General features: G+C 38.3%; 2 protein-coding genes across 2 annotated transcripts; one reads left to right on the top strand and one right to left on the bottom strand.

The window, feature by feature from the left end:
- The first annotated feature begins 10018 nt into the window (after positions 1–10018).
- Positions 10019–14784, top strand: fam177a1 (family with sequence similarity 177 member A1). Its single transcript, XM_042388283.1, has 5 exons — positions 10019–10152; positions 11493–11678; positions 12441–12507; positions 12601–12698; positions 12873–14784. Exons 1-5 carry the CDS (start codon positions 10084–10086, stop codon positions 13095–13097), a joined length of 645 nt encoding a protein of 214 aa, XP_042244217.1. The 5' UTR covers positions 10019–10083; the 3' UTR covers positions 13098–14784.
- A 941-nt stretch (positions 14785–15725) lies between these two features.
- ppp2r3c (protein phosphatase 2, regulatory subunit B'', gamma) lies at positions 15726–21542 on the bottom strand. Its single transcript, XM_042388374.1, has 13 exons — positions 21333–21542; positions 21038–21162; positions 20086–20190; positions 19882–19994; positions 19224–19321; positions 18814–18884; positions 18545–18677; positions 18294–18349; positions 17887–17962; positions 17390–17526; positions 16809–16946; positions 16569–16628; positions 15726–16189 (listed from the first exon to the last, which is right to left on the bottom strand). The coding sequence occupies exons 1-13, from the start codon at positions 21397–21399 to the stop codon at positions 15995–15997; spliced, it is 1374 nt and encodes a 457-aa protein (XP_042244308.1). The 5' UTR covers positions 21400–21542; the 3' UTR covers positions 15726–15994.
- Positions 21543–21702: the final 160 nt, after the last annotated feature.

Genomic DNA, 21702 nt, shown 5'->3' with positions numbered 1-21702 from the left:
CCATGATCAACAAATATCTCACTATCCACAAACATGTTTTTTTTATTTGTTGTGTAAAGTCATATCCACAGCAATATAGAGCGATGTGCATTAATGCATAACGTGCACATATTTTAATTTCACATAAAAAATGCTATAGGTTTTACAAATGTAAATAGTTTCACCACAAAAATACATGTGAAGTGATATTTACGCATTTTTGGATCAATTTGTAGATGTGAAAGGGTTTTGCACATTTGTTGTTCGCTTCCTGTCAGTTTGTGGGCCACGTGACATGTGTGACTTCCCTCCTATTTGTTTGCAGATTTTTGTCCAATTCGTACCGCAGCTGACCTGTAGGAAACATCCACAAACGTGAGGTGCAGTTACCAGCTACACCAGCAGGTGGAGACACTCCCTCTCATGAGCTGACAGGATTACAGTCTGTACTGGAAGAAGGTACAGGTCAGAGGTCAGTACTGTAGGCCCAGGTCAGATGTTCGTACTGTAGATACAGGTTAGAGGTCGGTAATGTAGATACAGGTCAGACGTCGGTACTTTAGATATAGGTCAGAGGTCAGTACTGTAGATACAGGTCAGAGATAGGTACCTGATGACTAAGTGCTCCCCCACTACCGCTACCACCACTGCAATGTCTGACTGTAAATTTTGTCCTTGGCAGTAGCTGTAGAACGAGTACACACAGCTCTCATGTTAACTGTAATGCTTTTGTTTTGTGTTCACTGTTTTTCCATTTACTGACTGATTCAGTTTGCTATAAATCCTGAGCTTTAGGGGGAATCATTTCACTGTACAGTCACATTTATATCAGATGATTACAGCACTTACAAAAAAGACCATTTATTCATATTCATATTCTTATTTTGTCTGTCTCACAATAGTATTTCTCTTCTCCCTTTTATTTACACGCTTTACAGTACGTGGACATTTTTATTTTACGTGGACTACTGTACTGTCTACCTCTGCTGGAAGCAATATGAATTTATCATATTTATGACTTCAAGGAGTATCTGAGAGAAAGATTTGCAGCTCGATACCTGTGAGCTGTTTCTACTTTTCAAATACATAAACATAAATTACTGTAGTGAGACAGCAATTTAAAGTTTTTCATTAGCCTAAGGTTTTTTCATAATTCTGACGAGTAAACATTATCCTTGAAGGGGTATTTTGGGACATTTTGTTTAGTGTCTTAAAGGTTGTTCAGTAACATGTCAGAATACTGTTAGTAAGGAAATAGTGCTCTCAGGTAGAGTTGGAGTGTTGATCTGACAAAACAGGACATATGAAGAGGTGAACATGACCGTTAAGAAATTATAACAGGCATCAAAGCATCAACAGATTGGTAAACCTGAATGTGCTGTGTCATAAACTGGTCACCTACAGCATGAGTGTGTTACAGTAAAAGAAGTATATTTGCACTTAGCACATTATTAGTAATTAATTATTAAATTATAATTAAGTAATATTAGGCTAATTTAGAGCTGCAACAGTTAGTTAATCAACAGAAATCAGTGTACCAGTGTGTGTGTGTGTGTGTGTGTGTGTGTGTGTGTTATGTTGTGGAGTAAAGTTTGGCTGATTTTTGCCTTGGTGTTTGCCTCTGAGTTGTTTGCCTTTGTGTGTGTCCAGGATCACCTGTGCTCGCCTCTTCCTCGTGTCACTCCTTTGGAAAGGATTTCACTCTGCTGACCTGTCTCCCCTGCACAAGCCCACTTCATCATCTTTACCCTGTCTCAAGTGCCTGCTTTTGGGTCCAGCTAACATGAACCGTTACATTTTGTCTTACTGATGGCTGGCTGACTTTTATAGCTGGGAAGAGATTGATTAAGCATCACATGAAAACAACCCCACATGTGAGTGACGGTGCATAGCAGCCTTATTTGTGCTGTCAGGACACATTGCCCCGAGTCGGGTAGTTTGTTTTGTCATGTCACTTTTGCAGAAGTATTGTGGTACAATTAAATTTTATTTGTATAGTGCCAAATCATAACAAAAGTCATCTCAGGGCACTTTTCACATAGAGCAGGTCTAGACCATACTCAACATGTCCCCCATGAGCAAGCACTTGGTGACAGCGGTAAGGAAAAACTCCCCTTTAACAGGAAGAAACCTCAAGCAGAACCGTACTCTAGGTGGGAAGCCATCTGCTTTGACTGGCTGGGTTGAGAGAGAAAGAAGGGGGGGCAGAACAACAACAATAGATACAGTGGGCAACTACACATTCTGCTCAGAGAGGAACTGATAAATGTGCCAAATGTTACTGAATGTGGAAAAGATTTGAGCATGAGAAATGTTGCCTTTTTCAATAAATTGATTTGCATACCATAATACTTTTTAGGGTGGGAACTCCTTTTTACATGGTCATAGATAGGACTTTTTTTTTGATAGTGTAACGTTAATGAGCCAGATGAATGCCTATCTATACATAAAAGAAGAAATAACACAATAAAGTGGAAACCGCTTATAGTGATCACGTCTGTCCGGATCAAATTGATCACTAAAAGTGGATGATTATAAAAACCGTTTTTTTATAGGTTTTTAAAAAAAAAAAATTCTTTATTTCTCATACAGAGTACCATCTAATTGACATTTGTATATTTATTACATGTATATAAAGTAATGAAACGGGCAGCTTCACCATTAACTGAATTTTACTGAGTGTTTCAAACTACTGTACAGCTGTTTAAATGCTGGTTGTTGTTTCACTGCTGCATCTTGTTGGCTCATTTTTGGCAGTTTGTCATGAACTTCACGGAGACTATGTTTTTCATTGAAAGAAAATGACTTTCTTTTTCCCCTCATGATTTCAATGTGCACGCAGCACCAGCATCAGGTACCCAGCCCAGAGCAGATGGGTTACCGCGAGGCAATAATGGTGCCACAGCCGCTAAGTACTTATCAAACGTGTAACATGGGAGTAAAACTAAAAAAAGAAATAACCGTAGTTCTGAATTTTTTTCCATATGTTGTCATGTATGAAAAGACCCAAAATGAACACTGTAAGCGGACTACTTGACTACTATAAGCGAATTATTTATAAGCAGTTGATCACTGCAACTGTGATCAATATAGGCGGCTCCACTGTGATAACAAATCCAACACTGTATAACCCTTGTTATGAGAGCAGCTACAAACAGTAATTGAGCAATGAATATGTTACAGTTCAGAACTTCCTCACAGAAACCGCAATCATGACATGCCACGGCAGGCCAGAATAAATAACATGGGTTTACCTGCGGCTACTATTCCAACACAAGGCGGAGTCCCAATTGGACAGGCAATGCCCCCCAATGCCCCCCTGTGCTGCTGAGTATGTATGGAAGTAACGACATCACCCCAGAACGATAACAACATCATCCCAGAGTAACATCGCTGTGATGCAGAAATGGCCACATTTCTCATGAACTACAATATTTTATTTTACAGTATTCAGGCTATCTGGCTAATGCTAACACCAATGCTTACAACTCTCAAAAACGTTGTCATTTTAATGCTCATGTAAAATGTAATTATATAACATAACATTGTCCATAGGGGCCAGAGTTCATCCTGATGAACGTCCATGTTACCGGACGTGAAATAAAGCATAGCTACATAAACAGCTGGCAACCAGCAAGAAAATACTTTGAAATTCTGCAACCAGACTGAAAGATACTTCTTTTTTGTGTCTCTGAGGTTGTGGAGCAATTGGACACAGAGGAATCAGCTGAAGGGTTAGGACTCACCCTCAATGAGGCAGGGAGAGACTTAGGTGTCACAGTGAGCCCAAATTTAAATTCAGTTTCAGACCTGTTAGCAATACTAGAATAAAAACCTATTTTGTGTGTGAAAACTCGGCTTAATATTTTACGGCTCCATAAAGTCCTTCTTTTGACATTGCCCTTTAAGGAATCAGATCTTCTTAAATTGATCTGAAATGACAAGTAGGTATTTCTTCAAAAACATTTGCAGAAAAATAAATCCGCACTCTTCACTTTGGCGCCAGTTCTATTGAAGCCTTATGAGAGATGCATGGAGAAGCACACTAAAACCCAACATATATGACCTTTGATGAAGGAAGATCTCTACCAAATGAAAGAACACACTGCAAAGAATACAGATTTTTCCAAATGTGCATGCAGTTTATTTACTGTTGTCCAAACATTATCCAAAGATGATTATAGGCATACTTTACAGGGCTCATGGCAAATTAAAATGCTCACTGTGGCAAATTTAAAAAATTGCAAGTGAAGTGGCCCTTGAAAATATGTTATATAACATTAGCTAAAGGGTTCAGAGTTAATTTAGTTCGGGTATTACCACAGTTTAGCTAACTTACTAATGTTAGTCTGTTACTAACCTCGATCACATATGCATAAGAAACTCCATTCTGTTATAAATCCTGGATAACATTAACATAACTTACATGCAAATAAATTATTGAATTAACATACAAATCAAATGAAATGTACCTTGAAAACACATGAAACATTAGCGAAATAACAACCGGTGCCTCCATCACCCAGGGTGCATTACTGCCATCTTTCAGACTCAATTCTGTTTCCTGCAGGAAGTTGATGAAGCATTGTCTGCCCTGTTTACTTGCACCCCACCCCAGTATGTTCTTTAATTCTGTTCCTCTCATCCATTATCTTTGCATTTCCTCCATCATGTCCTCCCTTCCTGAAGTATATCTATTGCAGTTGGTGATAACATGTTCTACAGTTTCTGGTGCCTGACAATGCTCACAGAGACGGGTTGGATGCTTCCCTATCATATGAAGTGTGCTGCGTAGGTTGCTGTGTCCTATTCTTAGTCTTGATATTACAATCTCTTCCCTCCTTCCCTGTATCTTACACTGCCTACTTTATTTTGAATTGAACTAGTGCAGTGCTTCTTCAAAACATGCCTCTTCGGAATGGGGCAGATTGCTTATTGTTACTTGAGAACCATATATATATATGCATCAACTTATGTGAAAGAAGAAACACCAGGTGTAAATGTTTCTGAGTGTGATTTTCAAGCTCTGAAAAAAAGTGGTTCATATTTTTGCATCTTGTTGTTTTCTGATGTGTGCTGCACATGAACAAACAGACAAATGTCTGGTTGCTGATTTTGCACATATATGCAAGCACTATGCCTCTTTTTTTCTTCTCCTCTGGGAAATATAATCCTTACTGTGGAATCTGTAAACCTGGATGGAAGTATTCTGGCTCAGACGATGAAGGCAAAGACTCAGCACATTCTTTTCACTTTGATTTGTTCAGTTCATTTCATTTTCCTGACATGGTTCACTGCAGTCTACTGGAATTCAGATCTTATTGTAACAAAGGTTTAGTCGCACAACCGATACAGTAAGAAATCAGTCTCAGTTTTACATCAGAGGGAGATAAGAAACATTGGCATTATATGTGATATTTCATGTCTTTTGGTGCTCCTCAGCCCTGCCTGTCAAAGAGGTCCATGTGACTGTGCTCAGTGCAAATTGTACTTTTGATCTAAAAAACCCCCATCAACCATTCACTCACATTTGTTCAAATCTCTGTGAATGTCAGCAGCACTGATCTAATGTTGGTTATCTGGTTTGAAAAGAGATAGTTTAGATATAGTATTTCCCACAGTATCATCAGTTGGCAGCAGATGTCTGAGGAGACACTTTGTAAAGCTCTGTGGGAAATATGCTCACTGTAACTTACATGATTGACATTTAATCTTTTTAATCTATTTAATCTAAATACTCAAGATGCCCTCTTGGGGGGAAAAAGTTGCAAATTTAATTTCCCCTGTCCCTCCATCTCAGTCAGCAGCTAAGGAGTCTTCAGTGTGTGATGGAAATTTACTGTGTTTGCAGAAAAGATATTTGCATGTTTTTTTGTTTTTTTTTTCCAAGACAGGATGGAGCATGTTATCCTGAATTCCAGCCCTGGAGAGGGATTTTGTTGTGAAATGTCCCCTTCTTCGGTCTGTGATAACATCTGATCAGTTCAGGCTGATTCTTCTATACCTTCAGAGAAATCTCAGAATGCAGCAGCCTATCGCCATGTCAAGTCAACACAGGCTCCTGGTCTTCAACACATTCTTTCTCAGACTGTCACTGGTTTTGTGCTTTTGCAATTTTATGGAAAAAAACATACAGCAGCACACTAACATCATCCATTACCATTGCTGAACATCACAGACTTGCACACCATTTGGTTTGGGGGCCAATGGACAAAAATACAAGACGTAATAAAATTTTATTTAAGAACACACATTTTACATTTTGCTAATATCTCATTTTTATGATTTGGAAATAGTATAGGATCATGTTTTAGTTTAGAATTGGACATATCTCCAACACAATTATCAGACAATTTAAATGGTTTTAATTGTGCCCTTAGGCATCCTCTTCAAAGGAGTAACAAAAGGAAACACATTGCAGTGCAGAAAACTTGATGACTGCTAATTACTATAAAAATCAGTATCACTTTCTGTATCTGAAAGGGCAGCCTACTTCTCAGAAATTGTGTGTACATGTTAAAGTGTGTTTCAGTTTTTCTACTATTGAAAGGCTGCAGAAAAGAATAATCTCCAATTCTGAAATGATTAGTCAATAAATTGATAAGTCCAAACCCAGTAAGTTTATTATTTCAAACATTTTATATCATCAGCAAATATGCCAAATGTTCTCTGACAGCAGCTGCTCCTCCTTGTAAATTGCATATCTTAGAGTTTTGACTGTTGGTCACAAAAACAAGGCATTTAAATAGAGCTGCAACATTTAATCAATTTGTCAATCACATAAAATTAATCGCCAACTATTCTGTTATTTGATTCATCATTTTGAGTCATTTCTTTTTAAGAAAAATGCCAAAATTCTCTTGTTCCAGTTACTTAAATGTGAATATTTGCTGGTTTCTTTACTCTTTTATGTTCGGGACAAAAAAAGACCTTTGAGGTTACATCTTGGGTTTTGGGAAACAGCGAACAATGTTTACCATTTTCTGACATTTTATGGACCAGTTGATTAATCGAGAAAATAATTGACAGATTAATTGTTAATGAAAATAATCATTAGTTGCAGCCCTAAATTTACAAACATCATCTTGTGCTCTGGGAAATTTTATTATGGGCATTGAACTGCATTTTTTACATTTTATAGATCAAAAAATTTGTTGAATAATCAAGAAAAGAATCAGCACAAAAGATTGAATAATGATGGAGATAATTGTTAGTTGCAGCCCTAAATTTTTTCCTCCTTTTTTTCAGTTTTTAAGCGCTTGTCATCCAGCATAAATAAATATAGCTGCATGTTTGGATAAATACTTAATTAAATTTTATCTGGATCTTTGCAGCCTCCCCAGACAGGAAGTGAGAAAGCGAACGTCAGTCAGCTGACTACAGAGACACACAGACACTTGATGTTCTGGCCTTTGCAGGAAAATGCCCTGTCACGTTCTCGCTGCATACAGGAAGTTCAGAAATGGAAGAGAAATAGCGGCTGACCAAACGCCCTAACACGCTCTCAGATGTGATGACTCCTCAGACTGTTGTGGTGAACCTCCATCTGCACACTCATGGATCAGACTACTTCACCCTACTTTTATCAATTTGTGAGCCAGTCAAGTGTCAAAACCTCATGTTGCCATCACATAAAACTCTTTTATTAACCCAATACCAATTATGAGTGGTTGGTTTTTTTTTTTGTTTGTTTTGTCTTAGGCATCTTTTCCACATAACTTGCTTAGTTTCTTCATGTTCAGAGTTACTGATGGGAGATTGCTATCAGGAGATTGCTATCCTCCCTGCAGCAGCTGTTTTAGTTGTTGGATCAGTACCATGGCCTGCCCTGCAGGAGAAGGGAGATGTACAGTAAGATGCTATGTGAAAAAATATATTTAACAAATATTTTATGTTACAAGTACTGTACAAGTATAAGTATATAGATGGGCTTATTAACACATTTCCATGAGATTCTTCACATTTTTTCAGTTTTCCTCCCATTCTGCCATCCCAAACAATTAAACAATGATCACATATCTAAAAATAAGGGATGAAAGAGTGGGAGCCTTGTTTTTGTTAATGACATCTGTTAACATAGCACCTGCTCTCCCTTTTAGGGGCCTGCTGTAGTGAATGGTGCACTACAGTGTGCATTCAGGGATGATCAAGAGTGAAGCAGGGGTGGGTTGTGTTGTTGTGTTCTGCACACACATTATTTTGAGGTTGAATGAATGAATTTGTGACAGTTTTGGTTTTTAGAAAAGGTCAAACCGATACTTATTCCTCAGTGTGCAGATTATAGTTATTATACCTAGTTAGCTACAGTTATTTTTTAAAAATTAATTAAGAAACAGTAGCAGCAGTTTTCTTTGATGTAAAAAAACATATGTTATGCTATGGAAGGAAGGGCTTCTGATAAAGTTACATGCAATTGAAATTGCAGGTAAAGTTTTTAACTGGATAATTGACTTTTTGAATAAAAGAACCATCCAGGTAAAGGTAGGATCAGAAATGTGCAATAAGTATGAGGTTGAAAATGGGACACTGCAGGGGACAGTAATAAATCCTATATTGTTCTCTATTATGATAAATGACATCTTTGGAAATGCATTGTTATTTATGGGAAGATCATTATTTGAGGATGATGGGGCTCTGTGGAAAAGAGGGAGAAAATTGCAAGAAGGAATAAATCAAGTTGAGATGTGGGGTAAGAAATGGGGTTTTAAGTTCTCGGTTGAAAAAACTAAAGTAATGTTCTTCACAAGAAAGAGGATTAGAGGAAATACTAGTTTGAAACTATATGGAGATAATTTAGAGACAGTTGAGTCATTTAGACTTTTAGGGGTTTATTTTGACACCAAATTAACATGTAGGGAACACACACAAGTATTGTGGATAAGTGAAAAAAAGTCCATCAGATTGTGCATAGGTGTAACAAGAACATCATCTGTGTGTGCACTACAAGTCAAGGCAGGAGAAAAGCTGCTGTGTTTACACAGGAAACAGCTCAGAGTCAACTATTGGATGAATTTGAGAGGGCACAGAGATAATCACCCAACTAAAAAAGTACTACATGCCAGCTGGGGAAGGGAGGGAACAGAAAAATCAAGTTTTGGCTGGACAGGATATGCAGAAGCAAGAGACTTGACGGTGATGTGGTCTACAACCCCTATATGGGTACTAGAATGAGTTCTATAATTATACAGAAAGTAAATACAGACAACACTGGTTCTGCAGTTGCAGTTTCTAGCCACAGAGCTGCAATATTCAAACGGACATCAAACTTCTTAAATGTGTATACGCTTGAGTCGTACGCTATTTGGATGGCTTTAGAGTGGGTTGAACAAGCCAAACCCAAGAGAGCTCTGATCTGTAGTGACTCAGCATCTGTTCTTTACAGCCTAAAGCTAGGTACATCCAGTAATCATCAAGACTTACTATTTGAAAGAATGGTATTAAAACAAGGCACTGTGGTCACATTCATTTGGGTTCCTACGCATGTGGGCATTATGGGTAATGAGAGAATGGACAAACTAGCCATACAAGCTGTAAAATTGCATGGAAAAAATGAATAAAGAGTGGCAGCACTACTGGGATCAGGAGATAAGAGGAAGACATGTTATACAAAATAGAGTGGGTATTGAGAGAAATAGGGGAGGAAATATAAAAGAGGAGGTAATAAAGAGCAGCAAGAATAGGACACAGTGACCTGAACGGGACTCTCCACATTATGGGGAAGCATCCAAATGGACTTTGTGAGCATTGTTAGGTACCAGAAACAGTAGTACGTATGTACTTGTTAACTGTAGGAAATATACCTCAGAAAGAAAGGTCATGATGGAGGGAATGAGGAGATCAGGGCTCACAGGAGCAGGCTTGAAGGGCATAATGGAGTGTTGTGAGAGTAGAAAGGGCAGGAAATGTCTGGTCAGCTTTCCTAGGAGAACAGGATTAATCGGGAAAAATCTGACGAACCGGACACTGTAGGAGTTAACTGACTCCGGAAGATGGCAGTAATGCAACACCAAGGATGCAGGGTGCCGTTTAACACCAAAGAAGAAGAAGAAGAAGGAAGTGCTGTCAGAACAACAAGCCCGTCGTTAGACTGAAGGAGCGACTGAGATGTCAGATTTGTCGTTGTATTTAACTAATGTCAACGTTTCCCTGGGGCAAACTATGGAAACTGAAAAGGTTAGTCCGTGCGATACAACTCTCTCTATTTCGTGTACATGAATGATAAAACAAAGACTTGTTAGATTTATAGCGAATTACTTCCTTAGCTAACAGCTAACTTAACAGTCAACAAACACAAAGTAACGTTAGCTACAGCGAGCTAATTTAGGAACGGTGTACTTTGCAAATGAACTTAAATAATGATATTAAGCGGCGGATTCTCCGTTTTGCACCACTTGCACTTGTGAAAAAGTGTTAGACATCGTAGCAAAAAGCCTTAACGCTTTTTAAATCCACTTTAAGATTTGTGAAACCTTTATTTTGCTCATGAAAACAGAAAAAGGGCGATTTCAGTGATATTTCTCCATCCCGATCAAAACCCACTATACTTAAACTTGTCAAATCTGGACTAGATTAACAAGGAGATTCCAGAGACTTTCAGATTTGTGAAAACAGAAAAAACGATTTCATTGTTTCCCCCCCCCATCCGAACCACATTAGACCAGGTCCAGATCAATAACCACTGTACTTATCTGGATTAGATTACCAAGAGACTCCAGAGACTCATTAAAATACAGTTTCTGATATGTGAAACCTTCATACTAATTGTGAAAATAGAAATGAAAATAGAAATGATTTCACTGATATTTCTCCATCCAGACCACATTAGACCAGATTTATTCAGTCTTTATAAATAGAATAGAGGTTTCACATATCTGAAACTGTGTTTTAATGAGTCTATAAAGTCCAGATTTGACAAGTCTAAGTATAGTGGTTTTTGATCCGGATGGGAAAAAGCAGGTAAATCTGCCTTTTTTCCTGTTTTCATAAGCAAAATAAAGGTTTCACAAATCTGAAAGTGGGTTTAAACAGCGTTTAGGCTTTTGCTATGATGTCTAACACTTTTTCACAAGTGTAAGTGGTGCAAAACGGACAATCAGCCATTAAATATCATTATTTATGTTGTCCTTAACTTTCTTGAATTGGAAGTTGACTGCAGCTTTGTTTGCAGTGGTGATGATGTTTTGTCAGAGAATTTGGGATGATGTAGGCACTTTCTTTACCCTATATGTAGCCACAGTACATTTGGAGATAATTTAACAAAAAATTAACAACATAATGTTTGTTAAATAACTAAAGTTTCTTATGTTTCATAGGTATGATTTAATTCTGCCAAACATGCCACCACCAGGGTACACCATACTCCATTAGAATATCTGTTAGCATGCTTGTTCCTTGCTTATCAGCACTTAAGCATTTACAAATCATACAAACGCACACAATATATACTATATACTTCTAATAAAGGTGGTGACGGCATCATAAACATATATTGTCTATTCTTATCTGTTTGTAAGGGTCCAGGAGGGGAGCCAGGCTTCGAGACCGTGGATATGGGCGACTCTGCGGGCAGGCAGGGGAGGGTGAAGGTTCCCCGCAGGATTGTCTACTTTGCCAGTGGAGAGACTATGGAGGAGTACAGCACCGATGAAGAGGAGGAAGAGGAGGAGCCCATGAAGAAAGATGTCATCCCAGTAGATCCGGTAGGCTGAGATCAGAAAATTTTACACTCACTTTACTGGAACCATCTGCTTTTTACAGATACTGACTCAGCCTCAGATGTAAGGCCAAGCCTGTGGATCGCTTTTGCATGATCTGTTTCTCAGGATTGTGTGGGCTTAGCTTCTATTTCTGTAATTTCACAAAGCATAAGCATATGTATTAGTTTTTAATTCTCACCAAATGCACAGTAATTGTGCTCACATATGTGTAAATATGATGATACAATGAAAAAAAAAAATTAAGAAGTACGTACACAAGCACTCCATTAAAAAGTCTGATTGTTAACATACATTAACTAAGTTTAAGGCACTAAATGCACTAAAACTATTAAAGCTCTAAAATGTAACTACTTGGAGGCATCAGAAAGTATATGTATACTGTGTATAAACTGTACATATTTAGAGAACAAGACAGATCAGTAGCAAGCATGTAAACTGGGAGTGAGCGCCAATGCTACAATTAATTGAACTTCATATGAAATATGAGCCTCACTTTTACTGGCACAAGGCTACATTTGATGTCATAATGAAGTACTGTCCCAGTTATCATCTAGAGACCCATAGAAGGGATGTTCCTTATCACTGCACTGCAGCTTTATATGGACTTACAAGATAGTGTAAAAGATCCCTTTAAAAGTCTTTTAATCTGACACTTGAGAAGTCATCTTACATGAATTCACCTTTTTGTTTTTGAACAATGGATGTGTGGTTGCATTATCTTGTCTCTCTTCATATGTATTTCAGTCCAAACTGACCTGGGGCCCATATTTCTGGTTCCACATGTGGAGAATGGCTACCTCCACTATCACAGGTACAGGACTACTGTGTACAATTAGAGTTGTTTTTTTTGTGTTAAGTTTTAGAAGTTACCTTAGTTTAATGTGTGTGTGTGTGTGTCCTGCAGTGTGTGACTACATGGGAGAGAGACTGGCCTCTCTCTTCGGCATCACTACTCCTAAATACCAGTACGCTATCGATGAGTACTACCGTATGAAGAAAGAGGTAGGAAACATGCACACGCTCACATCCTTGAGCTTCGCATGTCAATCTCACATGTAAATATGAATAAAGTCACACCTAAAAAGATGTTTACACAAAGGCGGGAGCAAGAGCACAAACGTTAGCTCTTAAATATACACTACATTAAGTCTATACACACTGTTGTCTTTCATGCAGGAGGAGGAGGAAGAGGAGGAGGATCGTCTGGCTGAGGAGGCGGAGCGTCGATTTGTGGAGCAGCGCAGGGGCGAGCAGGATGATCCTACTGCTCCTCATCCTGCTACTGTGGAGCAGCCAGAAGCATCCGGAGCCTCCTTTGTAAACATAAGCTTTGAGCTCCAACCAGAATCTCCTCTCAACACTCCAGACACCAACAGAGTCCCTTCTCCTCTCCCCTCCTGAAATCTCAGAGACAAACTCTCTAACATCCACACATTTCTATCAGCTGACAGAACCTTAATTTACTTAGTTGTATAGATTAATAATATTGTTATTTTTCTATGTTTTTATTTTGTCAAAAGAGGTCTTAGTACTCAGTGCAGGGAAAAATGATAAGGGCTGTGCATATGGCTGCATTGGCCTTACCTTTACCTGAATGTAAATTTGTGTATAGCGTGTAGTTGTATGCAAGACTGAGGAATATCATTTAACTATTTGTAGACGAGGACAACAGCCAGCTGGACTCAACCCAGTTGAGTCAGTCGGCTGCATTCATGGGCTAAGTGGAAACGCTTTCAATCCTCCTAATCTATATATGCAAATAACTTATTTCATAAACAACCAGATTTGTAATGGCGTGGCCTGTTAATGGCGCTGCCTTGTATTCATTTCCGCTCTCAGTCTCAGTTCTGTGATTCTTGTCTCTGACATTGTTGTCCAGATCTGATATGTGCATTTGCAAGGTGTAAAAGAGCTGGATAGTTTTTGACCTACAAACTATAAAGATAAGCAGGAAGTGATAAACTCAGTCACCAGAGCTGGTGTATTTTTAGTTTACACTGGGATCGTATTCTACTCTCCAGCTCAGCCTGTCGTTGCCATACTGTCATCTCTGTTATTTAGAAATATAAAGTGAAGCCTTAAAGTTTCAAATATTGGAAAGAGGAGCAGATGACAATGTATCTTATACTAATATACAATATACAGTATGTGTACTTTCTGTTTTTAAACATTATCTAACTTGACAAGATTACAACATCTGCTTAGAGAAACAACAGATATACCAGTTTTGAGTCTTTTGAGTTTCAAGTTCATCAAATATGACAACTGTGCTGCCTCTGCCTTCTAATGGTCATCAACGCTTTCTCAATGCTACTGTACCTCCCTGCTGTTTGACATGGACATGTAATAATATCTGGACTCATTTACCTTAGATTACTATCGCAGGGTCAGAATAAGGGCTGGTTAAAACAAGAGATAATTCAGTAGGTGTGATGTTTGGTAGCAGTAGTAGTCAATCACAGGCTTCTCTTCTCTGTGATGATATTTGACAAACAGAAACAACTCACATAAAAGTTGTTACTGATTGTTTTTGGTAGGAAGTGCAAATTTTCAGCCAACATTGTTTAAGTAATAAAACTAATCCAGTGCGAATCTTTGAAAATGTATCTGTGCTCCAATTCACTGATGACTAATGATCCACATCGCCCACCCACAGTGGTACAACCTTCATGTGTTGAAGGTTCATTCTTTAAGTGTCCTTGTGGAGCAGGCTGGCAGCTGTGACTGAGCTGTCATAAGCTTCTTATTCATTATTTTTATCCACCGATGCGGTTGTGTGGTGTAATTACAGACCTCATCAGAGAGCAGAGCTGAAGGGTTTAGTCAGGAGTAAACAAGAAGCACAGACATTGTGGCCTTCTGGTTTCTCTTAGTAATTCATAAGAAATTACACGCAGCTCTTTAAAAAAATGATCCATTTCAAGAAGAGATCTTAAAATGGGCTTTAAACATGTTTCAGCACCTTAGTTAAATGAAGGGCAGCATATGCAAAAATGTTTAGTTATTTTAACTGACATCTTAAATTGTAATGTATATATGTATTTATATTTTCTGTGCATTAATAAAACCTTGATACATTTAAAAGGTTGACTTTTGTTGTTTTATTAGTAGTAGTCCACTGCCCATTGAATATTTCACCTAAACTACCAGTGTTACTTCCTAGAAAACAATGTTTCTTTCATGGTAGCTTATCATGTACTAGCAGGCATTTAATTAGTTTAAATAATCTCATTCTCTTATCTAATTAACTTCTCTCATTCCATTTTATTTGTTTATAAATCTTAAATGACTTTGACACATCTCATGTCCCGTCCTGGCAACGTTTGAACATGAAATCTCAAAATATGGCATCTGTTTTCCTTCAACATCAGAATATTTCAAATTCAAGGCCAATCAAGCTGTTGGCACATTCTGCATATCTCCAGTTCAGATTGAAGTATAGAGAAATGCTCCTTAATGAATTTCATAACATTATGTCTTCATCACTAATAGAGAACATCAAATTTTGGGATATGGTTCTCTAAAGGAGTAAAGTTACTGATGATGACTGTGAGATATGGTTGAAAGCTAAAACAAATAGTAAGTGAATCTTGAGTTGCCAGACATAATAGTCCCGAAATCCAGAATGAACTGTACTGCACTGAAATGACCTGAATGATTGAATTTTGAGACACTTACATTTAGGCTTCAACAAGTGAGATTTGGTTGTTCCCAAATCTCATATATTACCTAAATTTAATAAAACATCATTAAGGAGATTACAGAGTATATTTCAACTGTACATAAATCATGCAATGCAGTTTTTCCAAAAGTTGCTTCCCTTTAGTAAAAACTTGCAAAAGCCTCATTAATACAGTGTCAAGTTAGTTTGTAAATATGCAAGTTGTGCTGCTGGGAAAAACTGCTCAATTTTTTACAGTTTAATGTGACGGTTTATCTGTTGTTTATTATATGTTTGGGCTGTTTGATTCCAGTGGGTGTGCTGAGGTGTTTCATGAAAGCTGAGGCGGATGGAAACATTCAAGCATAGTCAGAAAAGGAAACATTTATTTTAAAAAGGTCAATGACAACATGTATATTAGGTCCTCTTTACAATATAATAACAGGCAGGAACACAGAACAATATTTACAGAAAGCACCGTGTCTGGTTTCTTCCTTCCATCCAGCTCATTCATCTCTTTCCTCCATCTATGTACATAATCAGTTGAAACTTTACCAGAGGGTGCTGAGTCAGCAGGTAAGGGTTCAGTGTCCTGATGAAACATTAATGGACACAATGTTTTTGTTGATTATCGTCTTCAGGTATCGTCGAGGTCAGCTGTGTTGCTGCCATCGTTGTCATTGGCAACCAGCACTTCTCTGTTCTCGTAGGTCCAGAAGCCGTTGAGGTCGATCAGGATGCTTGTGACCGTGTCACCCTGGCAACTGTTGACCAGATCCTGCAGTGTGATCTTGTAGGGGTCTTTAGGCTTCACCATGTCAAAGATCTCATCCTGAGGAGAGAGAGTGGTCAAAACGCTCACTTTTTTTTACCACAAAATAATCTTAAGAATATTTCTGTTTCACTTAACAGACGGTCAAAAGTCTGTACATACTGCTTAGTTTAACTTTCTCTCAACTGAAACTAATGTTAATCTGACTGAAACTGCGTTTCAGTTTCTGACTGAAACTGCACCTTTGTAAGGACCAATTTCAGTTTTAAACCACAGCGGGGATATTTCTGCATGGTGAGGACATTTTGGTTCACTCCTCACTCCTAGTTTAAAGGACTGTTTGAAGGTAAGGTTAGATTTCGATTTAGGGGCTGGGGAATGTCTATGAGGGTCCTCACAAATATGGAAAGACAAAGTGCGTAGGTGTGTGTGTGTGTACCTTCACATCCTGGAAGGAGACGGGCTCTTGACTGTGGAGTTTCATCTGCTCCTGAATGGCCTGAACATCATCAAGAAAGCATCATGAAACACCGTAACAACAAAGTGAGTGTTAGGGTGAAAATTTTGTGACTAATGATTGTAACAAGGAAAAATGGATGGATGACACCCATGGTGATGAAAACATGTATTGTTTGAATCAATGCCCTGATTGTTTAGTGTGCTTGTGTGCAGTTGATACCCTGAAGAAGTAGTTGAGGGAGAAGACGTTGAGGTATCCCAGATTCTCCATGTCTAAAAGTTTAAAAATATACTGCAATGCTGCTGGTTCCTTCCTGTTCTCCAAGGCCAACACAAAGTCTAAATAAGTCTTATAATCCTGGAAGAAAGAAAGAATCAAAGAAACAAAATGATGTACAGGAAATTAGGGCAAATATCCAATAGAGACTCTGCACACGGAAATAGGCAAATGCGTTATTTGAATAGAACAAACTACTTAACATGTTTCATTTAGAGCAGAATTACACCAATACCCTGTCATCTTTGAAAAAAAAAAGTTGCCTGTCAGCTGCCCAGAGAGAACACACTATAAAGATTAACCTCATGGGGCAAGGTTGTCTGAAGTTGAACATTAACATACAGACAGGTGACAAATGAGGGGAAAAGCCTGAATAAATGGAGAAGCGGAGAAACTTAATGAATGCCTCCACACAGGCAGGAGAGTCTCTGCTAAGGGGCATCAAAGCTGTTCTTTACTATGTCACCCGTCTGTATGAACACCACAGCTGTCAGTGCTCCTCCTGGTCCTGTTCTCTGTCGTACCATTTCTCCATCATAGGTAAGGCACTCCTGAAACACTCTGTCCAGGAAGACCGAGGTGAGAGTGGCTGTGCCGTAACGTGACAGCTCCTCTTTGCTCAGCATGCCGTTGTGGTCCTTATCCAGGTTGAGGTACTGGCCTGTAAAGACAAAAAGATTTCAGCTACGTACCAAAAGGTTTTGTCTTCCAGGTTTGAAAATTTGACAAAACAGCAAGACAATCACTGGCTAACCTGAACGTTCTGAATCAGAGTTCCTAAGCAGCACATGAACGCAGCATAATAATAAGGCTGAAAACCGACAATTGTCTCGTAGCAAAAATCCGCTACTTCCACCAAAGTCTTCTAATTTAACTAACAGAGATGACAATGTCTTGTGGATGCTGAAAATTATACTGCCAGACTCCCTGACACCTGCATTGTTCCTGAGGATCATTTAACAACACGAGCATAAAATGTGAGACTGTGAAACCCGACGTTTACACACAGACGTTCTCTCACCGTAGACTCGCAGAGCTGAGGGGGCTGAGAACCAGTTAGACTCCTGGCTCTCTTTAGACAACTCCTCATCTCTTAACTACAAACACAGACGGAGAGAGAGAGAATGTAAGAGAGCTGAAGCAAGAAGTAACACCATTTAAGGCTGGCCTTTGTTCACACTTTTGGGAGTACAGCTTGATAATGAATTAGTCATGCATTACTGAACAATTTGAACAGGAAGAACTAGATTCATCAAGGTAATACAACCACAAAATGAAATCTTTTAAGAAAACTAGTACAGTAACAGGAAATTCCTGTATTTATCCTTGATTTTAGTCCTTTAATTGTTTCAGCCTGCTGATAATGTAGAAAGCTTGTAATATTTCACACATTCATCGACACAATCAGTTAAGGAAAACACAATCTACCTCCAGTAAGTCGTCCAGAAAACTGCAGGCCAGGATATCCTGGATTTTAATCTTTCCTGGAAAAAAAGGAGACAGACGAGCAAACAACTCCAGTAAAGGAAATGTTGTTGCTGACTTTGAATTATTCTTTTTTTATTGGTTTATATTCATGGTCTTTAGTAATTATAGTGGAAGACACTACAGTTTGACATGTGTTATTCAATATTTTACTGTTGAATAACACTGAGCTTTACAGTGGGGTTCAGTCTCACCGGTACGGAGGGGGTCAAGGAAGAAGAAAAACTTGCGGACAGCAGTGCAGACATAAAAGGAGTAGAAGGACTTCTCCAGTCCATCCAGCTGAGGCAGAGTGGGGATCAGCTCCAGGATGTAGTTCTCCAGATCCTGTGGAGAATAATAAGCATTTGAAATGTCAGTACAACTGAGTACAACTAATCTGCTACTGGCCGCTCATTACTTTGAAGAGCAGAAACTTTGTATATGACACATGGAATCTGTGGTTACTGATGGAAACGCTTACCGACTCTCTGAGGTAGCCCTGTCCTGCCACATCATACAGACTCAGACCAATCCGGGTCTGATGCAGCCACACTGGAAGCACAGAGAGAAAAGAGAAAAGAAACATTCAGTGGCAAGATATTTATTGATACAGATATATGTAGGAAGGTGACAAAACCAAATATGATATTTTGCTCACACCTTGATATCAGACTTTGGGTCTGACTGTACCCACAGTCATTATGTTCACTCAGCTATAACAGATTAATAACTTCAAAAGATTGTATTGGTTGATAATAAGGAAGCCTTTCAGACCTGAATCTGTTTGTTTTTCTTCCACCTACTTAAGATAAATTTATCTTTGCAGATTTTAGCTCACTGCTCAAAGTGTGGGAGACATGTTAGAGGAGAAAGACAGATGAAGGCGCTGACCTTTCCTCATGACGTAATTGAAGAACTGCATGATAGAGATCCTGCCGTAAGGGTCGTTGTGGAGCAGCTTGGCATACACTCTGGCTGTGAAGAATTTTCTGAAGGAAAAAGAGGAGAGAGGTGGAGTAATTGTTACTTTTCATTACATTACTCTATTCGATCTGATAAACAACCCTCCCTTTACATCTGCTATTCACTTTCTTCTCCTAGAAAGAAAGTCTTTTTTAGTTGGATTTCATTTTTCAAGATCAAAAATAGTTTCTGCTACAGAATGTAAAGACAAATTTCTCTTTCTATTGCCACAGTGCAACACATTACTTCCTTTTTGGAAATTTTAAACCACTGAAAACTGGAAGTGAACACCACCTATATAATTAGTGTCCACTTCCTGGTTCAATGTGTGCACTAAAGTTCATTTTTATTGCCACCTCCTCCTCCAAGGTTAGCTTACGTGACCAGATTTTGTGTGTTTTTGCCTATCCCAGTATCCAGGACAGGTGGATATAGAGTCAAAGTAACAAGGGTATTTCCCACAATTAACCTTTGATCTAGTGTGAATCTGTGAACAAACACCACACTGCTTTGTTAAACAAAGAACGTACAGGGGTTTTACCCAGACTGTATTGTTGCTGTTAGACTTCTACTTCCTTTAACTTACTTGCACTTGGGCCCGGCCTTTTCCCCCACCTGCAGGTAGGCTTCATAGCTGATCATGGCCTCCTCTCCACTTACTGGAGGCACCTGGTGCTTATCGAGCAGAAACCACAGATTCTACAGACAGACAGGCAAAGAATATAAAATAAAATAATCAGTCATTACTGCAGTAGTAAGCCCCATGTCGGACTATTTTTAAGCGTTTTACCTGTAGTTCCTCGTTATCCAGCAGTTCTCTGCTCTTCCTCTGGAGAAAGACGGCTCTGGATTCCTCTCTCAGCTTCTGGAGTAAAACTTCATCCTCTGCTGGCAGCTGCAAAACATCATCATCAGACTTATTTTCTCTTCTGCAGCTCCTGCAACCTCTACACCTCTGCACCTCTATACATGAGTCAATAGCATCTCCATTCAGTGTTGTTTTTCCCAGCCATCCAATGATGCACTTTATGGTTCCTGCTATAGATCAGCATTGACTAAATACTTAGTAAACAAACTTAGTGATGGTATTATATTTGAATCCAAACTTGATTTCTGTTTTAAAGAGGTTTGGATTGTTTGATTTTTGTTTCATGTTTATTCACACTATTATCTACACAAGATCTTCCTCTTTGTCAGTGTTTTGGATCATTTTGTCTAAAAACAAAAGTTATAAGAAGAGTTTAATGAAATCTTAAAGAAGTCAAATGAAACATCAAAGAATGCTTTACATTTTCCATTACCTTGTCATTTGCAAGTGCCTTCATCATTTCAAGTAAAAAAAAAAAATCCACATACACACATATTACATAATGTAAGAATGTAATGTAAGATTATCATCATCATCATCAAATCTGAATGGTGTGATCTTAACAATATCTTGGACTCCTGTAGTTCTTAAAAAGACTCATCACCTGCCATACACTGGCATAAGAAGTGTAATTTATTCATGTAGTTTTATTATTATTGGTAGACAAAGATCTATGTGACATTATATCTTGTTTCTATTCTTGGTAATACAAATTTGAACAATTTCTTTAAATGGAAAAAATTCTTTTACTACTAAACAAATGCTGTGGGATTTAGTGATGGTACTGTCTTGTACCATAACACAATAAACATTATATGCATGACAAAAGTGTTCATTGGGTTTATTAATGTAATGTATGTATATATTCAGTTACCCTGTAGTAGAACCGTGGGATGTTCTTGTAGGACTTGTCTCTGTCGCCTCCCCCCCTCCACTCTGTGTAATATTTGGTAAACAGCTCAGTTTCTTCTGCTTTCTTTTCCTCTTCGCTCTGCCCATCTTTTACAGCGACACAGGCATAGAACAAAAACAGTAAAAATCACATAAGGAAGGAAGGAATACACATAACTTAAATGTTCATGTTAATGTTGACGTAGCTTTAGCTTGATACATTCAATCCTAAGTGAGTTAGCTCAAGTTAGCAAACGTCAGTTTACATTATTTCTCACCTTTCTGGGAGTTTGCTAACCTCCTTTTCAAAATATCCGACCAGTGAGGCTCTTTTTCTTTAGCCATGTTTGATCAAAAGTGATTCTCAAGTGTCATGAGTATAAGTTTTTCTGTCTCAAAAGTCAAAAACTGCGTAAAGTAATGTTTGATCAAAGTAGCTAGGCTACTGTAAACTGACGTCAAGTTAGCTCAGTTGGCTCATTGAACAAGAACAAAGCTTCCGGTCGGATTGTTACAATCTGCCCTTTAAAAAAGCTACACAGTGAAGCATCAAAATACAGTTTATTAAATTGTGATAAATATCTATATCTATCTATCTATCTATCTATCTATCTATCTATCTATCTATCTATATATATATATATATAT

Source organism: Thunnus maccoyii, chromosome 16 (genome assembly GCF_910596095.1).
Source record: "Thunnus maccoyii chromosome 16, fThuMac1.1, whole genome shotgun sequence".
Taxonomy (NCBI): domain Eukaryota; kingdom Metazoa; phylum Chordata; class Actinopteri; order Scombriformes; family Scombridae; genus Thunnus; species Thunnus maccoyii.
This window is presented reverse-complemented; position numbering and strand designations above follow the sequence as displayed.